This window comes from Lepidothrix coronata, unplaced genomic scaffold (genome assembly GCF_001604755.1).
Source record: "Lepidothrix coronata isolate B3197 unplaced genomic scaffold, Lepidothrix_coronata-1.0 Scaffold29, whole genome shotgun sequence".
Classification (NCBI taxonomy): domain Eukaryota; kingdom Metazoa; phylum Chordata; class Aves; order Passeriformes; family Pipridae; genus Lepidothrix; species Lepidothrix coronata.
In genome coordinates this window covers 5,683,668-5,708,987 of record NW_016690209.1, presented here as the reverse complement: position 1 = coordinate 5,708,987, position 25,320 = coordinate 5,683,668, and the positions used below count along the sequence as shown (strand labels likewise).

General features: G+C 45.5%; 1 protein-coding gene across 1 annotated transcript in view; it reads left to right on the top strand.

Moving 5' to 3' along the window:
* The window catches only part of MB21D2 (Mab-21 domain containing 2), a 59,467-nt gene extending 35,475 nt beyond the window's left edge, over positions 1 to 23,992 (top strand). Inside the window, exon 2 of the mRNA XM_017810848.1 lies at positions 20,341 to 23,992. Coding sequence (XP_017666337.1) covers positions 20,341 to 21,605 — 1,265 coding nt within the window. The 3' untranslated portion in view covers positions 21,606 to 23,992. The remainder of the gene's footprint in view (positions 1 to 20,340) is intronic.
* Positions 23,993 to 25,320: the final 1,328 nt, after the last annotated feature.

Genomic DNA, 25,320 nt, shown 5'->3' with positions numbered 1-25,320 from the left:
TGCCTTATATCCTGAATCCCAGCTAAGCTTTTTTCCCATGCCAGGAAATGTCTCCCACCTTCGAAACTCCTCTTGAGAGATGAAAGATTAGCTTTATGCTGTCAGGAGCTGTCATTTCAGGCAATTAGAAATAGAGCAGCTGACACTCGGTAGTTTTGCAAATATCTCGCTTTCCTGCAACTGCTTCATTTCTGGCTGGTTTTGAAGATGGCATGCAGGGTAACCCTTCCTTATTACCCACATGCAGTCTTTGTTCCTGGATGCTATTCTCTGCCTGCTTTTTCACTGTTGGTGAAGTTATTGGTAGCTAGTAAGGCCGCTGTGAGATAGCTTTATTTGAGGTGTAAGAGGGGTGGAAGTGGCAGATTTCTCCCTCTTAGTTAACCCAGCCTCTGAAGGAAGAAACAGAGAAGATAGAAATTGTTATTGCTGAAGGCAGAGGCAAATAAAAAAGGAGCTTTTATTGCTCTAGAGACCTGTCCTCTACTAGGACTGGGAGGAAACATGCAGTAGGAGCTAGAGAACTGCATCCATAGAGTGAAACTCTTTGCATGCCCTTCGGCTACATCTTTCATTAAGAAGCGCCTGCCAGCCCTCTGCTGAGCATGGATCTCGACCCACCTGTCTGGTCTTGTGCTCTCTCTGCATAGAGGCTTCTGCTTTCATCTGTTTCTAGGTTAAATATTGCCACCTGAAATATGCAGTTCCCAGAGGAGACTCAGTCAATGTTAGTGAAAGGCTAGGATCTGTTTCTTTGCATTTTGGGTTGAATATAAAATCAGTGTAGGAGAGTGTGGGGGAGGCTGAGCCATGGCACTAGGAGGAGCACAGCTCTCTTTGGTGACCTCTGCATTGCCTCCAGAGCATCCTTTTTGTATGTAAAATTATGAACTCTGGGACTCGGTTATGCTGCCAACTTCATTTTGGTTTTCTCCTCTGCCTCTGAGGCTGTATTTTAGCTGAAGCAGAGCTAGCAGGCAGTTACCCTGAGAGCTCTACCTTGGAGACGTGCTACCCTAGATAATAACATAGTTTTTACCAAACTGTTGTTTGAAAGAAGTCTCCTTGACAACTAAGTTTCTTGGCAGGGATTTGTTATCTCTGGATGGAAGCTAAACAGACCCTGGAAGGTAACCAAATGCCAGGAGCTGGCCTGTCTGCTATGTCTGACATCTTCAATGGCAGAGGCAGAGGGGGGTCTGGCCACATCTAGAAATAGTGAGAGAGTGAGGCTCTGGGCTCCCTGTGTGCATGTAGATGGGGCAGGGGAAGGAAAAATGAGTGGTCTCAGGGAGCATTGCATTCAAACCCTTGTCTTGTTACAGGCTGTGAGCCCCTGAGGGAACCCTTTGTGAGGGATCTGAAGGGTGGAAGGTTCTGGGCTCTGGTGCTGAGCTGCTGTGCCCCTGATGCATCAGATGAGTGCTGAAAAAGGCCAGGACTTGGACAGATGGAGTTACAGAGATTGGAGGCGGGGGAGCCTGGCCTTGTGCCAGCCTGTGGAGTGGGGGGGGCAGATCACAGAAGAGGAGCTGGAGGGGGGGGTCACAGGAGGATAATCCTCAAGCAGCATGAAGGCTGCAGCTGTTGGTGTTAGAGCATGGCATTGCAGAGGTTTTCTGCTGCTATGGTGTGGGTATCAACAGAAGTCTGCCAGCCCTGAGAGCTGGGTGAAGTGGGGTGCTGACAGGCTTGTGCCCTTTCTTTGGTCAGTGTCCCAGGGAATGTTCTGGGACATTCAGCTGAAGGTGGAGGAGCCTGGAGGTGTGCAGAGCCCTGGGCAGAGCCTCACCTTGCCTGGCATGTCTGGGGCTGTGAGAGCTATGGCAGTAGCTGGAAGGGAAGGCAGGAGCTGGCATTTGGATATGCTGGTGTGTGTTGTGTTAGAATAACTGCTGAACTCAGCTTGAATTTCTGTCCCTCTTTGCTCCAAGTCACAGTACTCTGCCCTGTCAGAATGCTCCTTCCAGGTGCCCCAGTGTGGCAAGTGGGGCACTCTGGTGGGAAGGATTAACTCAGGCTGAGCAGGGAAGCAAGTGAGGAACCCAGCAGTAAAGCTGGTGAGCAAGTGAGGGCTCTTTAGGCTCCTGGAAGCCGCTTGCTACTGTCCCTGGCAGAGGCACCCAAATTGTGCTGCACTGCAGGGCCTGGCAGGAAGGCAGTGGAGTAAAGGTTGTGGAGTAAAGCCTTTCTTCCCTGCTCACTGTGGTGTTTCTAACTTTTCCAGTACAAGTGTACATTGCTGCTGTTTTGCTTTGAGTCTGAAGAGAGTTTGGCTGCATGGAAGAACTGTGAAGGGGATAATAGAAAATCCATCAGAGTTTTTGATGTGAAAGTGGGCACCTAGAAGATCACAGCAAGGCAAGGACCATTAGGTGCTGAGTAAAGATGCACTGCATTCCTGCACTCCACAGAAGGAAGGTCTCTGTCTTGGAAAGAATATACCCTTATCCTTGCCATCTCTAGGGCTGCAGGCAGATCCCTGTTTGGAGAGTTTTTCTGGGACATCACTGTCCCAGGGAATAATACATGAGATCCTTCTGTCCCTTTCCTAGCAGTGCCATCTCTCCACATCTCTGTATGAGACCAAGTGTGTTTTACTTTGCTATTCTTTGATTCAATAAATTTATAGAGAGAGCTGATGCCAGACATCCAAAGGGAACCTCAGAGAGAAGAGCAGTGAGCTGGTTTGCTAAACTTGAGGCACTCAGAAGCTGAGTTGGACTCTAAAACGAAAAGCTCTTGGTGTATTTTTATTTCTGTTCTGTTTTCTTCAGCTTTTTAGGTGAGCCTCATCTCCTTCATGTTATTTTTGGTTATTTGCAGCTGTGATGGGTAGGAATTGCTCTTTTCTTTTCATAAATTTAAGCTGAGACTTTTGTCCCATCTTAAGACTCTAGAAGCTGGGGTCTTCAGAAAAAGACAGAAGACAGGTAAGAAAGAATTGGTTATATGGCCAAATGCTGAATATTGAACACTTGTCAGGCACTTCCAGTACATCTTCGCTGAAGGCCTGGACCTTAATGCAATGCAAACACTTGTCTGTGGCTCAGGATTTGGAGGTTTTGAGAAGAACGGGTCTGTAGGTGTCAGGTTGGTACATGGAGGTGATGGATGAGAATGGATCTTGTGTGTCATAGCCAAAAATGGTTTGTAACAGAACATAACAGTTATTTCTGTCCAGCTGGCAGGGACTATTGAGAACTGCTGTCTCAAAAGTGCAGATAGGTCTCCATTTTCCTCTCTCTGTTCACTGGGAAGTTTGAGATCTGGCTCTGGCAGCAATTTAGTGCGAAAGCTGTCTAAAGCCCAGCCCCAGCCCTGCTTGTTCTCATTCTGCAACTTAGGATGTGCTGGAGCAGGCACATCAAATAGTTACAAAGGGTGTGAATAAGCCCTGGGAAAGAGCAAGCAGGCAGCTTGGTTTATATTTCCTTCCCTGTGTTTGTGTGAGTCACAGAGCTGGCGGCAGTCCTGCTTTCCCCTCGCAGAGAGCAGAAATAAGTGCATAAGAGCCCCACACTAATTTGCTGAAAATAGCCAAAAGCCAGGCTCTTAAGATACTCAGAAGAGATTGCAACTCCTCAGTTTATCGATTCTGTTCTCCCTGCTTCAAGTTAACAGCTTTTAAAAGACAGTAAAATTGGAAGAGCATGAATGCTGCCGGCACTGTGTGGCTGTCTGTCCCAGCCTGTGCCTGGTTGGTGTGTGTGTGACCTTGCAGGGTGACCACAGGGCAGTCAGTGGAGTGTTGTGTGGAGATACACATTTGAAGGAACAGAGAAGAGGTAAAAAATGTCTTCCCCTGTTACCCTGGAGGCTGCTGGCATGCCATGCCACTGCCATGGCAGCAGAGGGGCTGGCTCTCCACCATCACACACCAACTCTGCCCTGAGCAGTCAGGGGCCAAGGGGGTTTACACTGCAGACCCTCTAGCAGTTGGGTCATGCCCCTGCCATTCTCCAGTGCAGGGGGCAAAATACCAGCTGAGTGCCTTGCAATGGTGCCAACTCATAATTGCATTTTTTTGTGTGTTTTTAAACAAGAGTGGTTTTAAATTTTATGCTGTCGTTAAAACTCCAGCTTCTGAGCCAGTAGATGATGCTGTGAGAATCCCAGCTTTGTTTCTGAGCAGGGGAAGGAAGTCAAGAAGGGAGTCTGGCAGCTTGTAGCTTGGGAGCAAGTAATGGACCCCATGTTGCTTCCGTGTTTCCACGGGCCAAGTCCACGTCCCAGGTTTTGAACATAAGGGTTGGCAGAGAAGGCTCTGATCTAGCTGACTTGTTGGGAAAAGCAGGAAAGGTGCTTCAACTTGCAAGGGACACAAGGCTTGCGTGATGGTCACGTATTCAGGTGAGCTCAGCTGAGCAGAAGGGGAAATAGGTGAGAGAGGCTGCTCTCACTTGAGCCACTGGTGTGGGGAGTGCAGCTGTGGTTTGGGCCTCACCGAACCAGGGCTGTTTATGTGCTGAGCATCTCAAGCAGGCAAGAAAACCATCCATCTCCCAGCATTCGTCCTTCATGCAATCAAGCAATTGCTCTTCAGCAACTCAGGTTCCCCCAAAGCCCAATGCTGCATTTCCTCCCTGCCTTAAGTGGCCTTTGCTTTACATGTTTCCACATTTGTTTTTTCTGTTACACAAACTCTGGTTTCAGGCCTCTGAGCTGAAGTACTCTGGGCTTTCAAAAGCATGACTCTGAATTGCAGAGTCTCTGCCTCCTCTCTGCTGCATGACCAGCTCATCTTACTCTTGGCAGAGTGAGCAACAAAATCAAGGAGCTCTAGTGAGTGTTGCTGTTCAATGCTTAAAACCCGAATGTGTCTGCCACAATTTTGCTTTAAACCCAGACCACATTCCATTGGATTCAATAATTATTCCTCATGGAATCTGCAAGCTTTGTAACCGTGTGAGGGCTCTGTTTGCTACTTCATTCACTTTTCCTGCTTCCTCTGCTATTTTCTGGATGTGCTCCAGGTCCTCAGGACCTTTGTCGTTCCTGCTACTCTGACTTCCCCAAAGGAGAGGATTTCCTCCCGTGGTCTTAAAACGAGTCCTCCACCCAGCACCCTTGCAACAAGAGATCTGCCCCTCACAGTGACTGCTGGGGCTGGGCAGACATGCCCTATGCACCATCCCTTTCAACTGGAGTGGAATGGGAAAATGAGTATGAAGATTTAGAGTTATCCATCCACCTCCCTGTTATCCAGACTCCTGACTGAAGATGGGTTATGGGGGGAACAAGAACATGACAGGACATTCTGCATCCTGCCCTGGAGCATCAGTGTGCTGTCTGGGAATTATGTTTCAATACTTGGAAATCAATTCTGGAGCTTGAAATGGGCTTGCTGGTGGGTTGTATCCCAGCAGTATCTCCTATGACAGTGTCTGAGCAGTGCTCGCAGGGTGGGGAGTGTTCTGGAGTAGAGAAATATGTGTTTGTGTCATCCATTAAGGTTTGTGCTGCCTTACAGCTACTGTGTGGGTGTGACAATAGCTATTTAAATGCAGCTTCAGAGGTGTCTGTAGAAGATATCCAGCCCCCCTGGGAGCTGATGCTGTTGCTGGGCACGGTGCTGTAGTGCGTGCAGTGGCAGCGTTACTAACACAGTGCTTGTGGTAGCTAGTTTGCTATTTCTGCAAACTCAAAGGATGCTTGGTTTTGTTCCTTTGATGCTCCCTCATCCCAGCTGTGTTATACATTGCCAGATGTTCATAACTGTCTGTTAGGGCAAACACATCTGAGGCTGCATTAAATGCACCCACTTCCCACTCTTTGTTCCTTTGCTGGTCCATAACTCACCTGACACATGGGAAGTTTGTTGGATTTTGGTACTACAGGTAGAGTCATGCTGTAACCTCCTACCTCTTCTGCAGCTCACAGCACATCTACATTATTCACAGAAGAGGGGCTGTATCTTGAATCTCTGAGGAGTCACACTGACAAAATAGGCATAACATTTCCTTGACTAAGATGCTTGTTTTGGTTTCCTTTCTCTGCTATTTAGGTGCATTTTAAATTTATTTAGTTCACAAATTTTATACATGCAAACATGACCTTACAAGAACACTGGTTTTGTTGTTTCTTTCTTAATGCTTTCTCCTCCTCCCCCATCTCTGGGTGGACTCTCCATTTATTGCCTTGAAGCAGTTCCAAAACCCCAGTTCTGCTCTTCAAATACACATGGGTGTATGTGCATTCCTAGATGATCCCCTTTGCATTTAATTTTGAATGCTTCTAGATTACTTTTGTTGTATTCACTCTGTTCTGAGGATGAAAATAAAACAGGGGAACTGATTAGTTTCACCTAAGAAACATGTTGGTTTCACCTTTAGTCTGACTTCGGAGGGCTCTGTCCTTAAAGCGAAGTCCCTGCTTCTATTAAACACAGGAACAGCTCCTGTGCAGGCGTGTGCTTGCTGTGAGTTTGCTTGCTTTTCAATGAAGAAATAGAAAATCTAAATTTTGAACTAAATTTACCTGCAATGACTCATCCAGAGCACTGCTATTTTCATAACTTAGTAAAGTACGTAAGCAATAAATTCTTGACAGTGCTTCTATAAACAGCAATTGTTCTGCTTTGAAGCTGTGATGCTCAATGCCTGCTGAGTTGTGCTGCTGTGCAAAGTGGCATAAATACTCCAAGAGAAACAAACAACACAAAAGGAGCCCTGTACAGATGGCTTGGACAAAATGCTGGCCTTTCCCTTCAGTCGTCACAAGCTGGAAATCTGGCATTAAATAGGATTTGTAGACAGGTTTGGTGTCTATCTTCTGGCTTATCCCCTCTTAAAGATGTGTCGTTGTACGTTGTTTGCTACCAGAGAACTTCTGGCATACATACACCAGATGCAGCAAATGTGGGTTGGTAGCTGGTAGCCCGGCGCCGGAGGTCTCCTTCCTCTCTCACCAATAATTGTGTCAGAGCTGGCTTCCTCTTCACTGTAAACCCTAGCAGGTGGCGGGGAAAGATGTTTGTGTGCCTGCATGAGGCTCTTTCCCCACAGCAGCGGGAAAACATTCCCGTTAAGTCCTGCCGGGATCCGGGTCTCCCTGCGCTCCCTGATCCCGGTGCACTCCTGCCATCTGCTGGCGGAACAGAGCACTGCACGCACCAGTTTTCCGGGAGTTTTCGCAGCTGTGGGATCTCCTACATGGAAGGACAATGACCGTGCTCATAGCAAGGCGGAATGTTTCCTCTCTTCATGTTAAGGTGACTGAGTAACCGACAGTAAAGTTTGAAGTAAGACTTGAAGCTCGAAATGATGATCTAAAGGACCAGCAGCAAAACAGAATGTGGGAAAGCACAGAGATGTTTTAGCAGCACCGTGATTTCATAAGACATCTTTCTGGGAAGGGTAAAATGCTGCTTCTTCCTCAACCACAAAGTTCTGTGGAATATTTCTTGCTTAGTTGCTGAGTGTTCACAATGTAATTTGGGGAAGGAAGCTGTGGTTTAGCAACCAATTTTAATTTACAGGGTCCTCCTAGTGGTGCCCCTGTCTATAGGCAGAGGATGCCAGTGACACATCTGAGCACAAGCAAATGTTGTCTTTTTGGGAATAGCCCTCCTCTGGGCTATGCCTGTAGATAAGCCTGGCTGATGTCTGAGCTTAGCAAGGAAGTGCCCTAAATCCCATTCAGCATGACACCTTCCATCCCTGGTGGGGACAGAAATCTGAAAGGTCTTTCTGCACTCTTCCCAGTGGGTTGTTTGTGAACCAGGGAGAGCAGAGGAACATATATTTGGGTAGAAGAGCTCTTGGCCCAGCTGTAATACAAGGCAGGTCTACGTGGGCACAAGTAGAACAACCCCAGCCAGCCCCTTCCTCAAATGCAGCCAGGAACAAACAAGTAGGATTGTGCTCAGGTATCTTCTGGGTATGAGGTGTACATCAGCTTTGTCTGACTTCAGGGATGAACATCCTTGTTACAGGACCAGCTCACACCCTCATATTACAACTTCTACCTCATGCAATTAATTCTGCAGACTGTGTTAGCAAATTTAGGAGGTCTGTAATCTTCTTTCTTTGTCTGTTAATCACAGGGTGGGGACCAGCTGTCAGTGGGAAACTAGCAAGGATTGTGTTAGTCGTTGCTTTCTGTGTAGCAGGACTGTGTTCAAACAATATCCATCCCCACTGTGCTGGGAAGTGTTTCCATTCAAGGGATAGCAAGCCTTGCAGGAGCTGAGCATCCATGGGAAAATTTTACAAGGTGTTTTCACAGCAACGTCTATAAAATACAGGTGATAATTCTAATTACTGAATTAATTTGAAGGATCTGTGTTCTCCATGTGCCTGCCTCTTCTAAGCATAATTTCCGTATCAGCATTTGTGAACAAAGCTTTTTAGCATATTTCATTATTGCTACAGATATATTAGAGAATCTGTAGGATTAAAATTCAGGATTATGCACTGTGTAAGACAATAAAGAAGGTAGATTAATTTTTGAAAGAGACTTCAAATGCAACAGACCTGCTATGAAAATTCTACCTGTACACTGTGGTTTTCCATAAGGCTTATTACTGGAGTGATGTGAGGTTCTCTGTTAAATGAAGTAAACAGAGCATTTCTTGTTCTCATATTCTCAGGGGAAACCTAAGTGAACTAACTGAATTTACTGTATTGTTGAGCTTGAATTTTGAGCGATAGCTGCCTTTCCTTTGTCCTCCTTGCAAAAATGTCTGGAAAAAAATGGAACTGGGAAAGCACTGCTGTGATTTCATAGCCTGTCTCTTCATGTATGTTTGGACTGAGGACACTGCTTCCTAAAACCTGGGGGGATGGGTGAATGGGATTCTGTTCATCTGAGCTTTCAGTCAGCAAGGTGAAGCAGCCCTGATAGGAGATGAGAATTGAAGAATGAGCTTTGATTGTCATCAGCTTTCCATTACAAGAGACTCGGAGATACTACTTCACAAGGTCTTTTGCATAAGTTCGTGACAGTTCTGTGGACCCTAATCTTGCTTATGTCCATATTCCACTAGATTTTTAGATGAGGCATTACTTTGGGGTAGGCTATTGGAGGGGATGGCTTCCTGGAACATTCTTTGTGAATTTTCTATTTGATCAGCAACAATTTTACTTTCTCTTCTCTCCTTCACCTCACAATGTAGCTGTCATCCTGATGAGCTGAGAGATCACCAGGCCTGCTTTAAATAAATATGTGTGTGAGGCTTTATTTCATTCCAGGTAAGAACAAAAAGGCTTTGCAACAAATGTGACTGGTCCCCTGGAATTTCTCCCGAGTGAGAAGAGCAGGCAAAATGGGATGAAAGAACTGTACAAAGGGCATTTCAAGCCCTGTTTCTGGTAACAGAGAAGTGCTGTCTGTCCTGCAGGGATAAGAAATCCTTGACAGCTGCTGGGGCCGTGGGCTTGATGCTCAATGAAGATCAAATCCACACAGTGCTTCCTGTTACGCTCTTTAACAGATGACGGTGCTCAGCTGCACATAAATGACTATAAATTCTGAAAATTTGGGACTGACAGTCACCATTAGAAACTTCTGCTGGCTTTTTTGTGCTGTCAAATATGATCTCTGCAAGGTGAAGCTGGGGTAGGACAGTAGGAGCAATGGGACATGGACAGGCAAGTTTGGAGGGCTTAGGTTTTCCTCTGCCTGTTTCCCTGTGAAGGGGGGAAGGAATGCCTTTGAAATTTCTGCCAGGTGTTTCCATTCATTTCAGAGAAGCTGCTCTGTTTTCTGCCAACAGCAAATTTGGCCTGCAACAACTTCTCCTGGTGATGTGGATGAAGAGGAATTCTGCATGAATGTCAAAGCCAACCGGCACTTTTCATGCAGCTGATGCTGTACAGGGGGCCTTGACAGAAGTATTTCATATAGGTGACTTGATCCAGCTCCACCTGACTTTGGCAATGTTCTTGGTGGGTGGAAAATTGGTTAGTACTGCAGAAAAACGTGCTCTTCATGATCTCAGAAACAGCTGTGTTGTTTAAGCCTTTTCATTTCAGCACTCTCTGACAATGATCTGCATCCCCTGCCTCATTTTGCTAGTCCAATCCATGCTCATGTGCAAGGACAGAGAAAAATGGTATTGTGGTTCTGCCATTGACTGTCTCAGGTGTATTTGGCCTATCTGTCTTGGCTTCTCCCAGTGTTTGGATACAGGATTTGTCAAAGGGGCTGGGTTAGGTCTGTATGAATTGAGTCCAGTGAATTCTGGGGGCTGGAGAGAGAATGTTTTCTTCTCCACCAAATACCTCAGAAAAGCTTCTGAAGGCACCTGCTTTCCTTCTGTACTCATAGAACAGATTTCCCCTGTGTCCAGCACTCTTCTGGCGCTTGGCTGGTTTTCTGGAATCATCCTTTGTTCCCTCTTTTTCCGATCTGTCCCATGGTATAAACCTAAATGGATTTAGTCACTGGTAGATGAAGAGAATAAAAGCAATTGAAGGGCATGCCATTCCAATCCTGTCGTTGACCCCAGCAGCCAAGTTTGATTTAAAGAGAAAGTCAAGAACATTATATGAATTACAGCTGTGGTTATTCATCAGCCTTCTGATGGCTGTTAGTTGCCATGTATACTCCACATGTAAGTTCAGTGAAGAATTGTTGAGTCAAGGACAAATCTCCTGCTGCTCTGCAGTGAGGTAGAGCTGTTATTACAGAATAGGCAGGTACTGAGGATGGGCAATGTTAGTTCAGGCCCAGTTCATAAGGAATAGAGCTGTGATTTGCTCTGGCTGTGACTTATCTTTGTAGAAAACAGCTGCTAAAGAAACAGAAAGCAGGCTGGTAATTTAGCAGCTGGGGAGAAAATTTCTGGGGTGTTGGATAACTGTAAGCAGGAGGCTTGGCAGAACAGCTCAAAGTGCATTTACAGTGGAGGCTCTTGTGTTATTTAGAGGATGTGAGGGTGTGGTGGCACTCCTCTGGACACAGTTCTCTGCCTGGCACCAGAACATAAAGTGGTGTAGCAACTTAGCCCTTTCAGGGTGGGCAAAGAGATACCAGACAGTAACTGAGAACAGAAAACCATCCCAGAGAAGCCCAAAGTGCTTTTGCAACCTTGGAGTCAGGTTCTGCCCGATGTCCCTCTGGCTGACTGGAGCAAGAGGAGAATTCGTTCCCAGGTCTGGAAGGGAATGGCTTTGCTCATCACTGGAGAGCTGCCACGTGTTTTCTGTGAGAGGCACCTGGCGCTGACTAGTCAGATTAGGATGAGAGCTTGAGGGAGGCTCGGGACTTTGTTGTCCTATGCAGCCTCCAAAACCTTACTCTGTCCTACTTCCACTGTTCTTTTCCAGTGTCAGCAACATCCCCTGTAAAGTGATGGGATTGGTGTTGGCTTTTTCAAGGGGAATATCCTGAAGGTGAAATTAAATTTTGGGGAGGAAGACTCCTTTACACTGAGCAAACCTGCAGTGGAGTGGGGCTAATTTAGAAAGGAAGGCTGCTGAAGTATTTCCCAGAGGACTGGGAAGACATCCACCTAGAAGTCACCTTCTCATGTGCCATGCAGTGTTGACCACCTCATTTTACATGGAGTGTAGCAGTACAGGGGCCCATGCAAATGCAGAGAAGGACAGTAAACTATACGAAGTTTAAATAAGTTGTCCCTTTCAACATGGAAGAAAGATGACTGATGGAGTCATGTAAAATCTTCAATGATCTGCAGAAGGTGCCATGGTTAGGTAAGTTTCTTCATTTCCTAGCAAGCCAGCAAAAGGAAGTCCTTTTGACACAACATGTGCTTTGTGAAAGACAGTGCTGCAAGGCACTGACTATAACAAAAATGTAACTGATTTAGAAAGCAATGAGAGACATTCTCAGCAGATAAGTCTGTCAGTGCTGTTAAAACTGCAAAACCGCGTCTGGTTTGGGAAATCGCAAAGCCAGAGACGGCTTGAAGATTGCAGAGGGAAAATTATTATGCTGTATTTTCCTCACTCTTATGTTCTTCCCCTGAAAGCACTTAGCAGAAGTTGTCTGAGACGGGATTCTAGGGTAGATAGGCGTGTTATGTATCTCACTGAGGTTGTTGTGCTCTTGTAAAGATCTCAGTAACAATGAAGGGACTAGGAAAACAAGGGCAGAACAGCCTCTCCTGCAAGGACCTGCATGTTTGCACTCAAGATGCTCAACCTGTTTTGTGCCCACTGCTGTTACCTTGTAAGCAGATCCAAGAGAGGAATCCTGGCGAGTCTCCCTCGATGTAACATTGTGATGAATACTTGGCAGTGGTCTGTGAGGGTGCGAGCAGAAATGGCCCATCTAGACCCTGTGTAGTCCTTGCCTCCCAGAGGGTGGAACTGTTAAAGCAGTCTGTACCCTGGCATATTTTGTCTCTGGGATTGCAGTTCCAGGGTAGATGGCATCTTGTGCCATTTCCAAAGGGAATTTTATGTCTTATGCACACTTGAAAATATGGACACCGTATGGACACAGTGTACAGTGTTAAGCAGAGTGTAGCAGCAAACTGTTCTTATAAGTATCCTTTCTGTCCCCTCTTCCTTCTGTTCTGCTTGTCAGCTGCTCTCAGACCTCATCACCCGTATCCTTCAGACCCTAGAGCACCTCTTTGACTTGCACTTCATTTTCTATGTTGGCTTTCAGCTTTCATCACTCACCTTAGTTTGGCTAATATGACTCTGGAGTAAGTCCACTGGATAAGCAGACTGGCAGGCTGGAAACCCAGCATCGTTTTGGAACACGACTCTCAAACTCTTCCCCGCCCAAAGCAGAGGTACACAGGAGTGAAGGGGGGGCTCCCTCTGAAAATGCTGTTTCCAGCTCTGGAAGAAATCTAGTCCTGCTTTTGTGGTCTCTGGGACCTGACTGGTTTAGCCGAGCAGGTCACTACAGTACCACTGCTGCTGGTTTTGGTGCCAGGGTGGGTTTGGGTGTTTGTGACAGCACCACTCTTTGCTGTACAGGCTCACCCTTTCAATCTGGGCTCTTTCTTCCCCCCCCCCCCTTTTTCTGCTTGCACCATGAAACACCCATCTCCGTTGGCAAACAGGATTTCGGCTAGGTGGGTGGCTTCCACCAGGGCACATGAGAACTGGAAAAAAAAGTGGGACACTGCTTTTAAGATTGTTTTTAAAGACTTCAGAGAAAGAAGCTGATTTCTTTTACGAGGGGGTGCTGTCTCCCTGCAGTGTGTTCTGTCACCATGTCACAAGATTTCTAAAAGGAGCAGAATCAGTAGGACACTGGTGTATCACTCTGCAAGGAGCAGCTTCCTTCACTTACCTCCCATATTTGACTAAACCGATATCACAGGATTCAATCTCCCCACTCTTCTCCCACCCCCTGCCTGCTTCCGCCAGCAGTCCTCTCCAAATGTGCTTTGTAACTAAAGACTCCCCTAAAGAGCTGACTCTTTCAGTTCTTCTGCGTAACAAAAACTTGTGCTGCTCATAAATAGATTTGCAATTACTGAAGGAAACAGAAGAATCTGTGCAGTCCAGATGTATCAGGGTGGCCTCCCATCCTGTCTTAAAGAAGCCTCTGAAATTCGACACGCATTGCTTGGGCATAGCTGGGAGACCTCTGCAGAGATCTTTGAGCAGCATTCCTATTCTGCAGGATCTGCTGTTTGCAGCAGAATTGTCAAGGAACTGCAGAGTCCCTGTCTAGTGTCTTTATAGAAAATGACAAAAGCTTTTTGTTTTTTGGCTAGCCTGGGGTTTCATGTAGTTCTTATAGCAGTCAAGAGTAAGAATTGCCTGGTCAGTGTGGAAGATCCCAAGCTTACAAATTGGTTCTCTGCTAATAGCATCTGGTGTGTGATTAGTGCTGTCTGAGCAATTCCAAGCACTTTCTGATCATCCAGGAGGTCGGACTTCCTTAGCTTTTGGGGCTTACAAGATGGTAATGATTTCATATAGAAGAAAAAAAGGCATTCCCAAGGATATACATCAAACTGGGTATACTTGGGAGGAAAAATCAAGAGTCCTGACTATGCTGAGTCCTGTGGAAGGATTAAGCAGAAGAAAAGAGGGAGGCAGTGGTACATGTGGATGATCCCTAGTTTTCCCTAGAAAAGAGATCACATATATAAGGAAGAACCCTTCTATATGTCTTCTCTTTTCTTTCTTCCTTTTGTCAGGGAGCACAAGGGGGGCATACAAAGTGTTTTTTGTCCACCGTTGTAAAATGAATAGGGACTACCCCTGCCTTTGACAGCAAGTATGTCAACTCCTTGCAAACCAGGGTAGACTCAGCTTGGCTTAGATCCTGAGCTCAGACTCTACATCCCCACAAAGTGTGATTAGTTTCACAGTGACACATGTCCCAGAAAACATGCCTGGAGCTGGGGCATGCAGGGTCACAGGGCAAGCTTCCCTACAAGGGCTCTGGGCTGCTTCTTGCTGAAAGCGCTGAACCAATGAGAGCAAATCACATCTGTTGAATCAAAAGCAATTTCTAGCACTGTCTTCTCAGAAATGTTTGCTTCCTGGAACCCTTCTGGAGGCCTTCCCTGTGTGGGAGTTCACTTGCCCAGAGACTTGGCTGGGTCTATGGAGGAATTTAAACATGCAGCCCTATAAATGTCAGTGGGGACTTTCTGATTGCTTTTATCAGGGGTGGCCACCCATATTTCTTCCCCCTTGCTGGGGTTGCAATAGGAGCAGCATTATACTCACTTTCTTTCAATATGATTGCTAAAAAAATGTTGGTTAAGACAGTAGTCAGGTCTGTGCAAGACTGGCTACAAGTGATGTAGAGCACAAGCTAATGGTTTGAAGAGGGCACACTTGAAATGTAAGGTCGGCCAATGATCAGTGCCAGAACACCACATCATAGCTATCGATTGAGGAGATGATCATCCAAACCTCTTGTTTTGTGGAGATCAAGTTACCTGCAAAGAAAGAAAAGGGGGAAGAAGATGTCAATGAGAATGCCAGCTCAGGTATTGTGTTTCTCTAGAGAAAATCTCAATTTTAATTCTGTAGACTTTCTCCTAGTGTGTGAGGGAGAGAGAGAAGCTGGGAGAAGGATATCTGTAATTTTTTCTAGTTCTTCTTTCCCTCCCTTCTGTCCAGGTGGATGTGTTGAAGTGTGTAAAGCATCTGAGTGTCCCAGTTCTTGTGATCCCTCACAGACAGCACTCTGCCTGCACTGAATTCACAGTGCTTTGGGTCTTTGAGCAGGGTACTCTTTGAGAGGGTACTGGCACTTCAGAACTCCAGTGTGGGGCTGAAGGGCAGGTACCAGGCATGTTTATTTTGTGATGCAGCTATTTTTAACAGCTGATGTTACACAGACTTGTGGTTCTTCTCAGATTAGATGGCAAAGTCAAGAGGTGAGCAGAGCAGTAGCAAACATCACCTCTGCTTGCTGAATTGCACAGCACAGCTGCCTGAAGGCTGCAGCCAGCCCCTCACTGTTAACATGCAGTCTTTTCCTCCTGGAGAGAAGAGGCAAGCTCCTGGCTTATCCACAGATAAGCTTGTGCATGTTGTTTACACATGTCTAGGGATCATTGTGCCCCTAAAGGTCTTAGGCAGCTTGTCCACAGTATTTTTTATGGTTCACTTGCCTCCTGTGCAGGTAATGTATAGAATACATTTGTGGTCTTAAGAAGCTGATCTGTGATAGCTTTCTGGGCCGGGTTGCAAACCCTTCCTGGCACAGAAAGTCTGTAAGGACAGGGATGTTACCATAACTCGTGGTCCCAGCAGCTTACAGGAAGCCCTGCAGGCTGTGCAGAAGGAGTGGGTGATGCAGGGGTCAAGGAAGAAAATTGAGGCTGAGTGGACTGTCTCCTCGCCAGGAGGGTGATGTGGAACACAATCAAGGCTACTGCAGATGCTGAGGTCTAAATTGGAGACCAGGAGCAGTGCAGAGCTAGCACCTGGGTCTGGCTTGTCTCCCAGAAGAACTCCCATGATAGGCTTCTTCTGTGTGCAAAGTTCTGCAGATTCTCCTTTGTGGAGCCTCTCTGAGCATCCCACTGCTTGTTTGACCTCTCTCTTGTTCCCATTCAGCAGAAGTCTCCCTGAATTCAGTGACTGCCCTGAATGTCACCCCATTCAGTTTGGTGAGACCAAGTTAGACTAATGGAACAGCATCTATTTTTGTTTATGTTTCCTTTTGGTTGCAATGGTTGCATATCTAAGGCATCAGGATGGAAGACTTCAAGAAGGAACCCAGAGTTAGGAAATGCATATGTTATAAATAAGTTTTTATGTAATTTTTTTCTTGTGGTCAGTTTCTTCAAAGACAAATCTGTGTTCATCCTTACTTACACAAAGCTAGTCATGAAATAGTAGCAGATCCCAGCACACACTGCAATGGTCCTGAAATTAGTTCATCTGAAATTCTGTAATTTCCAAAGATAGAGAGCATCTTTGCATTGCTTTTTTACCTTTTTTTTTTGTTTGTTTGTTTTTTTAATGGGAAGAGTAGTCTGTGTCATCTGCACCAGAGTCACAGTTCTTTCAAGGATGTGTCCCAAATGTAGGTGTTATATAAAAGTAAAATTTCTTTTCTCTGTTGTACCGTCATGTGATTCTTTCAGCTGGCATTTGGGCTCTAGAAACTTGGGATGAAAGCTTGTGCCAGCGTAGTGTATGTCATGCAGTGTTGGCTAATGAGATTCCTTGAAATCTCTTCACATGTCAAATAAATTTTTCAATAAGGGGGGGCAGTCTGAAGACATTGCAACCCTCTAAAGCCTTAGTGAATCCTGAATTTGGCCATCTTAACTATTTATAGAACACTCTATGCCTATTCTAAATATATTTTTCTCAAGGAGACCTCAACTCCCTGCTCCACCTCTTCAGTTGGATCAGCAATGCTGTTGTGATCTGTTGGCAAAAATTCCTTCTCTAGTTCTGTGGCAGATCTGCAGATGTTTTTGGTTCAGGCCTTGAAGGGGAAATTATATGCCAGGCAGAGCTCAAGGATTGGATTTAAACTGCAGCCAGCCAGGTAGAGAGATATTGATGATATATTGGATCATTTCCTGTACTATTTTTTCACATTCCTCTTCTGCTGGTAGTTCTAGAGTTCTGGAGAGGAAAAATTGAGAGAATTATTAGCAATGTACAATGTACACCTTTCCCTGTCAGGAGTCTTCAACCTTGCAAACTAGGCTAAATGGTAAGCACTCAAAACATTTTCTTTCCAGAGGGAGTGTAAAGAGTGATCTGTGGGCAGAAAGCATTTTTTATTGCAAGGATGCTTGAAATTGGTCTTCTCTTTTTCTTTCTCTGCTATGGGGAAAAGTATCTCTTTGGTGGGAGTACCCACCTGACAGTGCTTGGAGAGCTGTGCTTCTTCCTGAAGTGTTTGCTATTCACCAGGAGCAGAAGTCTCTTCTTTGCTAGCTGGTGTTTTGTTACCCCTCTTGCAGTACAGCAGGCAGTGCAGGTTTTGTCCAGTGCAAGCTTTGCTTTGTGTTAGTGGAGGCAGGAGTGCTATAAGATGGTATAGAACTGACATTTCAGGAGTGGCTCCTGTTCTCAATTGGCTTTGGAGGTGGGTCATGTGTGTTCACTGTTATTTTCCAGGCAGATGAACATGGGCTGTTTAGAAAGCAGGGCTTGAGCCCATCATGCTATTGGTTGAATGGGGTCAGACTCATTTTGCTCCCACATAAGGACAAAGGATCTCTTCAGGCCAAGGAGAGCAACTCATCCTATGGTAGATTCCATAGTGGAAAATCTCTACCTTTTAGAGAAATCATATGATTTTCTTTTTCGGTTAAAGGCGCTGGCTGTACCAGAGGATAGAAGTTTTGGTGCAAAGGGCAAACTGCAGAACTTCACAGAACACTTTTCATCCTTCAAGTTTAAAAATATTTAGAAAAGTGCATACTTTATTGAGTCCTATAGGTCTGAACAGTTTCTTCTGTAGGATAGTTATATTCTGTATGCCTATCTCAGGAACAGTCCTGAGTGGAAAATTCTGGGCTCAGTGTAGAGGCAGGATTGGCCATCAGAACCCTACATATCCTGAATAGCTCTACTGCCCCACAGTCAGGGCCAGTAGTGACTTAGGAAGTAAAAGCAATTGCTCCCTGTCTCTGTGATGTGATTGACCCAGATTTTACTTCGTGGGTCATGAACTCAACTTACAGGTGGGCTGTAAAGCACTAAGGCTGCTTGCACTGTTTCAAGGACAGGATTCAGAAGCAGCGTGTCGGTAGTGGCTGCAGAAGTCACGTCAATTTAGGTACCTGTTAGAAAACCCCTTCTGGGTACAACGAAGGAGTGACTGCTACTTATTTCGCCTCTGGGATAGAGAAGCCTGTGCAAGGCTTTGCCACTCCACAATCAGGGTAACATAGCTCACTGTGTATCTAAGCCTCAGAGAACGTTTTTGTGGTTGACAGAAGCTTTTCCTGGTTATTACCCTTTGAGGATGAACAGGGCAGCATGTGGCAAGATCGCAGAATGGGATTAGCTCAGGATTTAACAGGAAGAGTTTCTTAGCACTCCTTCAGAGCTATTTCCTTCTCTTGCAGCCCCTGCAGCTGCATGAAATGGAAAGGGTTATGTTCTTGCCTGCCTGGCAGGAAAATCATCCCAGCTCAGTGTAGCAAAATGGACTGGGTCCAGTGCTCTTGGAAGGAATGAAACAGATAAAGTGTATTTAACAAGGAATTTCACATGGGGGGTTGCATAGTTGCACTGAATATTGCCCCAAGACACATTCTGCTTCACACACAGGCCTCTTGTCTCCTTGGCTTTTCCAAGGAATCAGTGTCTGCATAGCTTTGGATTTTGCTCTGGTCATGGCTCACCTCTGTGCCTGCAGATAGCATTTCCTTTTTCGTGTCCTATCAAGCAGGAAGGGACAGGTGAGTCTCTCCCAAAGCACTGCAATGCCACTCAGCCTAGTGCAGCCCTCGGTGCCTTGCGGTGCTGCTGCTGCTGCACTCTGCTAGGGAGACCCACTCAGTTCAGGCAGTATCTGTGATGCCATGGGGATGCATTACCTCAGGAAATGCTCTGCAGTCCCTGGGGCTATGCCAGGATGGGTGCTTAAACTGTAGCTCTGATCATTTGTGTTTCAGTAAAAAACATTCCTGATGTGTCTGTCTGTGGTTCCTGGGCTGGCAGTGTGATTGGCAGCTTTCTGGCTCACTCCATTATGCCTCTGGCTAGTTATTCCCACTGATGTCTCTCTAAGACTGGCTTCCTTGTAGTGGAAGGTCTCCATTTGACCACTCTTGATACAAACAAGCTATATTACCTTTCAAAAGCTCGAGTCAGTAATGCGTGCCAACAGAAACTAATACGTTTGTGCTTGTAAAGAATAATGGTCTATGCCTTTTGCAGTGCTTATAACAGCTTCAGCATCTCCATTCAGAGTTGCTGGCCTTTGTTCCCTTGTGGCCTGGGTGTGCTGGCTGAACTGAGGCTGGGAAGGAACCAAGAGCATTTAACCACAAGGCAAACACCAGGATTGAAACAGCCCAGACAGCAGGAGCAGACTACAGAGCATTTGAAGTGCAGAGCACAGTTTTAAACCTAATTTGAACACTGAATGAGGTGCTAATATCTCAGCTACTGTGTGGAGTCTCTTCTCAGTCTGCTGTTCGTGTTCCATGAACACAGTATAGGGGTATATATAGAATATCCAGTGAAAAGTCAGCTTTGTGCAACTGGTGAGGGCAGCGCAGGGTGAAGGGAAGTGTCTGCTTTTGGTGATGAAAATAGAAATCTGTCTTCATGTCTGTGTTCTGGGGAGCTGATCAGATATTTTATGGCATGATACCATCATTGCAGCTTGAAGAACCAATTTCAGAGCTGGCTTCTCTAGGTGCCTGGTCCCTTAACCTGTCTCCATTTGCCCATAAGAGGAGGATGCATTGCCTTTGTTCATATTGCCTTGTTAATCAGTAAATGTAAAGCAGATTGTAGAATTAGACCTGCTTGAACTAACATTTGTAGCTATTCATTTGGTGGTCCAGCTCTTTTATTATACCAGAGAGAAAATAAGAATTAATATTCTCCTTTCTTTTTGAACTGTTAATGGAACATTTTGATACCATGGAAATGAGTGTCAATATGGTGAAAAACTGGTTTAGAAGGTGTTTAAGAAGTTAAATTTAGTCCTGGAAGTAGCTTTGCTGTGTTTTACCAGAGGCTTCGGCTTTTTTCTGTTGCTCTCAGTATGATGTTTAGGGTGGACTTCACCCATTCCCAGGGATGCAGGGAAGGCATGAGTCAGGTGGGACTAAAAGTTGTCTGAGTGCTGGGCCTGATGTATGTTTGTGTCACACAAACAGTGATGGATACCTTTGGTTGCCTTTCTTTCCTGCTGGGTATGGAATGGGTTTTAATCCTGGTTAAATCTCGTATCCCAGATCTGTTTGCCTTTTTCTGAAAGGGCTTCTCTTTCTGTCTTTTGCAGGCATGGTTCAGAAACTTGACCAGAAGCTGCCTGTAGCCAACGAGTATCTGCTGCTTTCAGGCGGTGTGCGGGAAGGTGTGGTGGACATTGACCTCGATGAGCTGAATGTTTATGCACGAGGCACAGACTATGACATGGACTTCACCCTGCTTGTGCCTGCGCTGAAGCTGCACGACCGCAACCAACCAGTCACGCTGGACATGCGCCACTCGGCTCTGTGCCACTCCTGGCTGAGCCTGCGTCTGTTTGATGAAGGAACCATCAGCAAATGGAAGGACTGCTGCACGATCGTGGACCATATCAATGGAGCTACCAATTACTTCTTCTCTCCAACAAAAGTTGCAGACTGGTTCTATGACTCCATTAGCATTGTCCTCTCCGAGATCCAGAAGAAGCCCCAACGAGGGATGCCCAAGGTGGAGAAGGTAGAAAAGAATGGGACTATCATATCCATCATTTTGGGAGTGGGCAGCAGCCGCATGCTGTATGACATTGTCCCTGTGGTGTCCTTCAAAGGCTGGCCCGCTGTGGCACAGAGCTGGCTGATGGAGAACCACTTCTGGGATGGGAAGATCACAGAGGAGGAAGTCATAAGTGGGTTTTACTTAGTGCCTGCGTGTTCCTACAAGGGGAAGAAGGACAATGAATGGAGGTTGTCATTTGCCAGGAGTGAAGTGCAGCTGAAAAAGTGCATCTCCAGCAGCCTCATGCAAGCCTATCAGGCCTGCAAAGCTATCATCATCAAACTGCTGTCCCGCCCCAAAGCCATTAGTCCATATCACTTGCGGAGCATGATGCTGTGGGCCTGTGACAGGCTGCCAGCCAGCTACTTGGCCCAGGAGGATTACGCAGCCCATTTCCTCCTGGGTCTTATTGACGATCTCCAGCACTGCTTGGTTAACAAGATGTGCCCTAACTATTTCATCCCCCAGTGCAATATGCTGGAGCACCTCTCTGAAGAGACTGTCATGCTGCACGCACGGAAGTTGTCCTCGGTCCGCTCAGACCCCGCCGAGCACCTTCGAACTGCCATAGAACATGTCAAAGCAGCCAACCGACTGACACTTGAGCTCCAGCGGCGGGGCAGCACCACCAGCATCCCCTCCCCGCAGTCAGATGGAGGGGACACCAACCAGCCTGATGACCGATTAGCCAAAAAGTTGCAACAGCTAGTGACTGAGAACCCCGGGAAGTCCATCTCTGTCTTTATTAATCCAGATGATGTCACAAGGCCCCACTTCAGAATTGATGATAAATTTTTCTGAGCTTTCGGCAGTGTTTCTTGGGATTTTTTATTTTGTTTCTTTTCAAAAACTCTTGCAGTGTGCAAGTTTTTTTTTTTGGTTTTCCTTGATGACTTAGTCTCTTGGTTTTTACATATCCAGCGTAGATTGGATCTGTTGAGAACAATCTGAATAAATTATAAATCCTGGTTCTGCAGGACGGTGCAGATTTTGAAACAGTATATTACTATTTCATATGCTGCTTTGATTTTTTTCACCCACCCTGTCCCATTGTCTGTGAGTAGTTTCTAAAGGAGAACATGCATTGTAAACACATGCCACAGTGTAATGTAACAGTTTTTTTCAAGCTTCCATAATTTATGTACGTGGTTGAGCCTGGAGAAAGGACAACTCATCTTCCGTTGCTTTGGAAATTCACTTCTTTTTCCATGAGCTTCCATCACCCTAAAGAAATGAGGAGAGACTGGGTTGGAAAGCACTGCTGGTAATTTGATGAGGCCAAATCTGCTGGGCTGAAGCCCAGTTCATCTGTTCTTCACACTTCTCACACTAGGGGAGGAAGTTGACTTTAAAGATGATGCAGCATTTGGGGGAAAGAGTTGTTTCTGTTTTGATCTACTTTTTGAATGTAATTGTTCATTAATTGGACCTTGTACAGTCCAGAGGGTTGTTTCTGCTGCTTTTCCATGCGGAATAAGGTTATGGAATGTTAGTTTTAGTGTGTGTAATTATTCAAAGCCTTATTTAAATTCTATTAAAGAACATACCATTTTAAATGTAATTGCACTAATGAAATCTCTGCCATTACCTCAGTCCCACTGTTTGTGTTTCTTTCATGAATAAGCATCTGTTATTAGCTCTCAGTATTGCTGATTGCTTGAGACTCCTCCGGTCTCATGGTTTCAGGTGATTTCTTGATTGTCTCTTACAAAAGACTCTTCTTTGTTAGCCTGGCTATGTGTGAGCAATCAGAGTTTTGCATTGGCATATTTCTTTGGATGCATATTGTGTGTTGCAGTGCATATTGCATTAATATGTATTGCATGTTGTTGAAACAGGTTTACCATTAGATAAGGATGTAATGCTAAAGCAGTGGTATGTGCAAAGTGAATCAGCCAGACCTCGAGCAAAGGAGCTACCTTGCTTCTGTAATGCATGTATTAGGCCTGATCCTTTATGGCAGTTACCATTCCGTGGACTCCTGAGGACTTTCTGACTTACCCTGGGACACGTGAGATCTTACTCTGGTCTCATGTTTGCAAAAGTTGTGTTTGTATGTAAACTTGTGGTGCAACAGTAGCCTTGAAAAACACATACGCTTTTCTTCTGTGTGTAGGATAAGATGTATGGTAACAAGGGTTAGTCTGAGCCAAAAATAATTCCAAGAGTTCAAGGATAGAGTGACTTATTGTGGCTGGCTGGCCAGTGACTGATATTTAGGCCTTAAATCAGCAATTTGGGCTTACAGATTATCCCAGAGATGCTGTTCTGATCCAAACTTGATGCATGTGTTAAAATGTGATTATTAGAGCAGGTTGAAGTATTTTTTAAATATTTGACAGACAAATGAGGTGCATATCTAGTAAATTCTAACTGATAAAAATTGTGTATGAAAAATGTGTCACTTTTTTTGCCCAGCCTTTCTGGTAAAGAAACCAGGCTGGTGGAGCAACACACCAACAGCTTTGGAAACTGCTTTATTAGATGGCAGGGAGGTTTCAATACCTGATCTAGTGCCCAAGTCATGTCTTAAAACAAACTTTGGCTCCTCCATCTCTTGGGCATATTTACAAACTTCACACCATTGCTGTAGCCAAAATGTTCACATTTACCTGAATTTACTGGTACACACTCACAAGAAGCTCTCAGAAGTTGCTGGCTAGATGGATTGGATGAGGATTTAACTTTAAAGCACAATTGGCTAGTGATCATGAGCCCCAGTGCAGCTGCAGTTATGGTCCTGGGAAGGATATGGATTGACTTCAGTGGAATCAGAACCAGGTCCTAACTGTGTGGCTATTGCCAAAGATGAGCCTCCATGTAAACCTGTGTAACCTGCCAGGGGAGGCAGGAGAAACAACTGGGAATCCTCTCCAGAAGTGCTTGGATCATGCAAATTTGCTGAAACAGTCTTTTCCCCAGTCTCTGGGACTGCTGTTTATTGACAGAAGAGTCTGGCTTCAGGATGAAGTTTCCCATCACCACCTGAGAAATCTGCTCAGCACAAAGCAACGGTATTCTGGCAGGCAGAGTACTTTCCTGGGAGTCCCTGCTCCTGAGATATGCAGAAACACAGCCTTCCTCATGCCAGTTCAACGTCCCAGTGACCAGCAGTTTGACTAGCCCATGCCAAGCTCTGGTGTGTGCTCCTTTTTTTTGGTTTTAATTAAAAAACATTTTGAAAAGTATCCATCTTGTTCTTCCTGCTTTGTGTGTGTTGGGGGGTTTTTTGTGGGGAAGAGGAGGCTTGGCTTTTTACTGGACTGAAAAGTAATTTTCCAGGTAGGTCTGCAAGAATGTTATATCCTCTACCTGGACCATCTGTCTCCCGAGGAGGCAGAATCCTAATCTCTGGTAGGTTTATGTCCATCTAGGATTTGTTCTCTCCACATACTATAATTCAACTTAATGAAGGAGGCTGCCAGCCCAGAGAGGTGATGTGTGCTTTGTATATCAGAAAACACTGAAGATTTTGTTTTCTTCTTCTCCTATGGTCCCCTCTTGCCTTTGAGTATATGCTGGAATAGACTTGCAAAGTCCATAGGTCTGTATGTGGAATTTCAAAGTAGTCAGTGGGTTTAGATACAGATGATGTGTTATTCTTCACTCCTCCTTGAAAGTTTCAAGGGGACCATGTCATTCACACAATCATTTTAGAGCACTCAGCCCTGTGGGGTTAGAGACTTGGCCAATCTGACAAGCACTGGAATAAGTGGGGACTTGCTTTAAACTAGCAATGTAGGCATCTTCCCTACTGATGTCAAGAGGAGACAATCAGTGCTGTGAGCCTGTGTCTCCGCGTGGGCTTTGGTTCTTCATCCACTGCTATGGTGGATAATATTCTTTTTTGCTTTGCTTTTGCCCATTAGCTTCCTAATGGCTTCCTGCTGACTTCTCCCTGTGGTGAGTGATGTTGCAAAAGGACTGGGACAATTAGTGAAGGGCTGGCTGCATGTGTAAGAATGTAGGAGGTCTCATTTGTGAATCTGCATATAACTGACTCCTACACTGTAAAAAGGGAGAGTCTCAGCCAAGAGAGTCTGGCCTTGAGGCATCAGAAGGGTGAGGAGGAAGAAAAAGTGCCCTTCAGAGGCTCCACTTCCACTTGTCAGTGTGAGCCTTCTTGGGCATCCTGGCTCTGGTCCTACTCTTGGAGAAAGCTTTTGCTCCCTCTTTTTGCTTCTGGCCAATAGCACAGTATGAGGAGCAGCTAATTTGACTGGTTCCAGTTGTTGTAACTTCTGTGAGATACTGGAAAACCTGTCACTTCTTCAAGGGGACACCTAAGCTGCTGCAGAGGTGACAAAACCACCAGCCAATGGGGGGGTTACTCTCTCTGCTGCACTGGGAAAACTCATTTTAGAGCAGAAGGAAACAACAGGCCAAGAGCTTTGTGAAAAGCTGCAGTCTCTGCTCCTTCAAGCATGTTATGTGAAGCTTCAGTCACTTTTGTCTGGCTGTGATAAATCATTTTCTCCACATTTTCCAATACTTTAGCCTGAGGAACTGTTGGTGC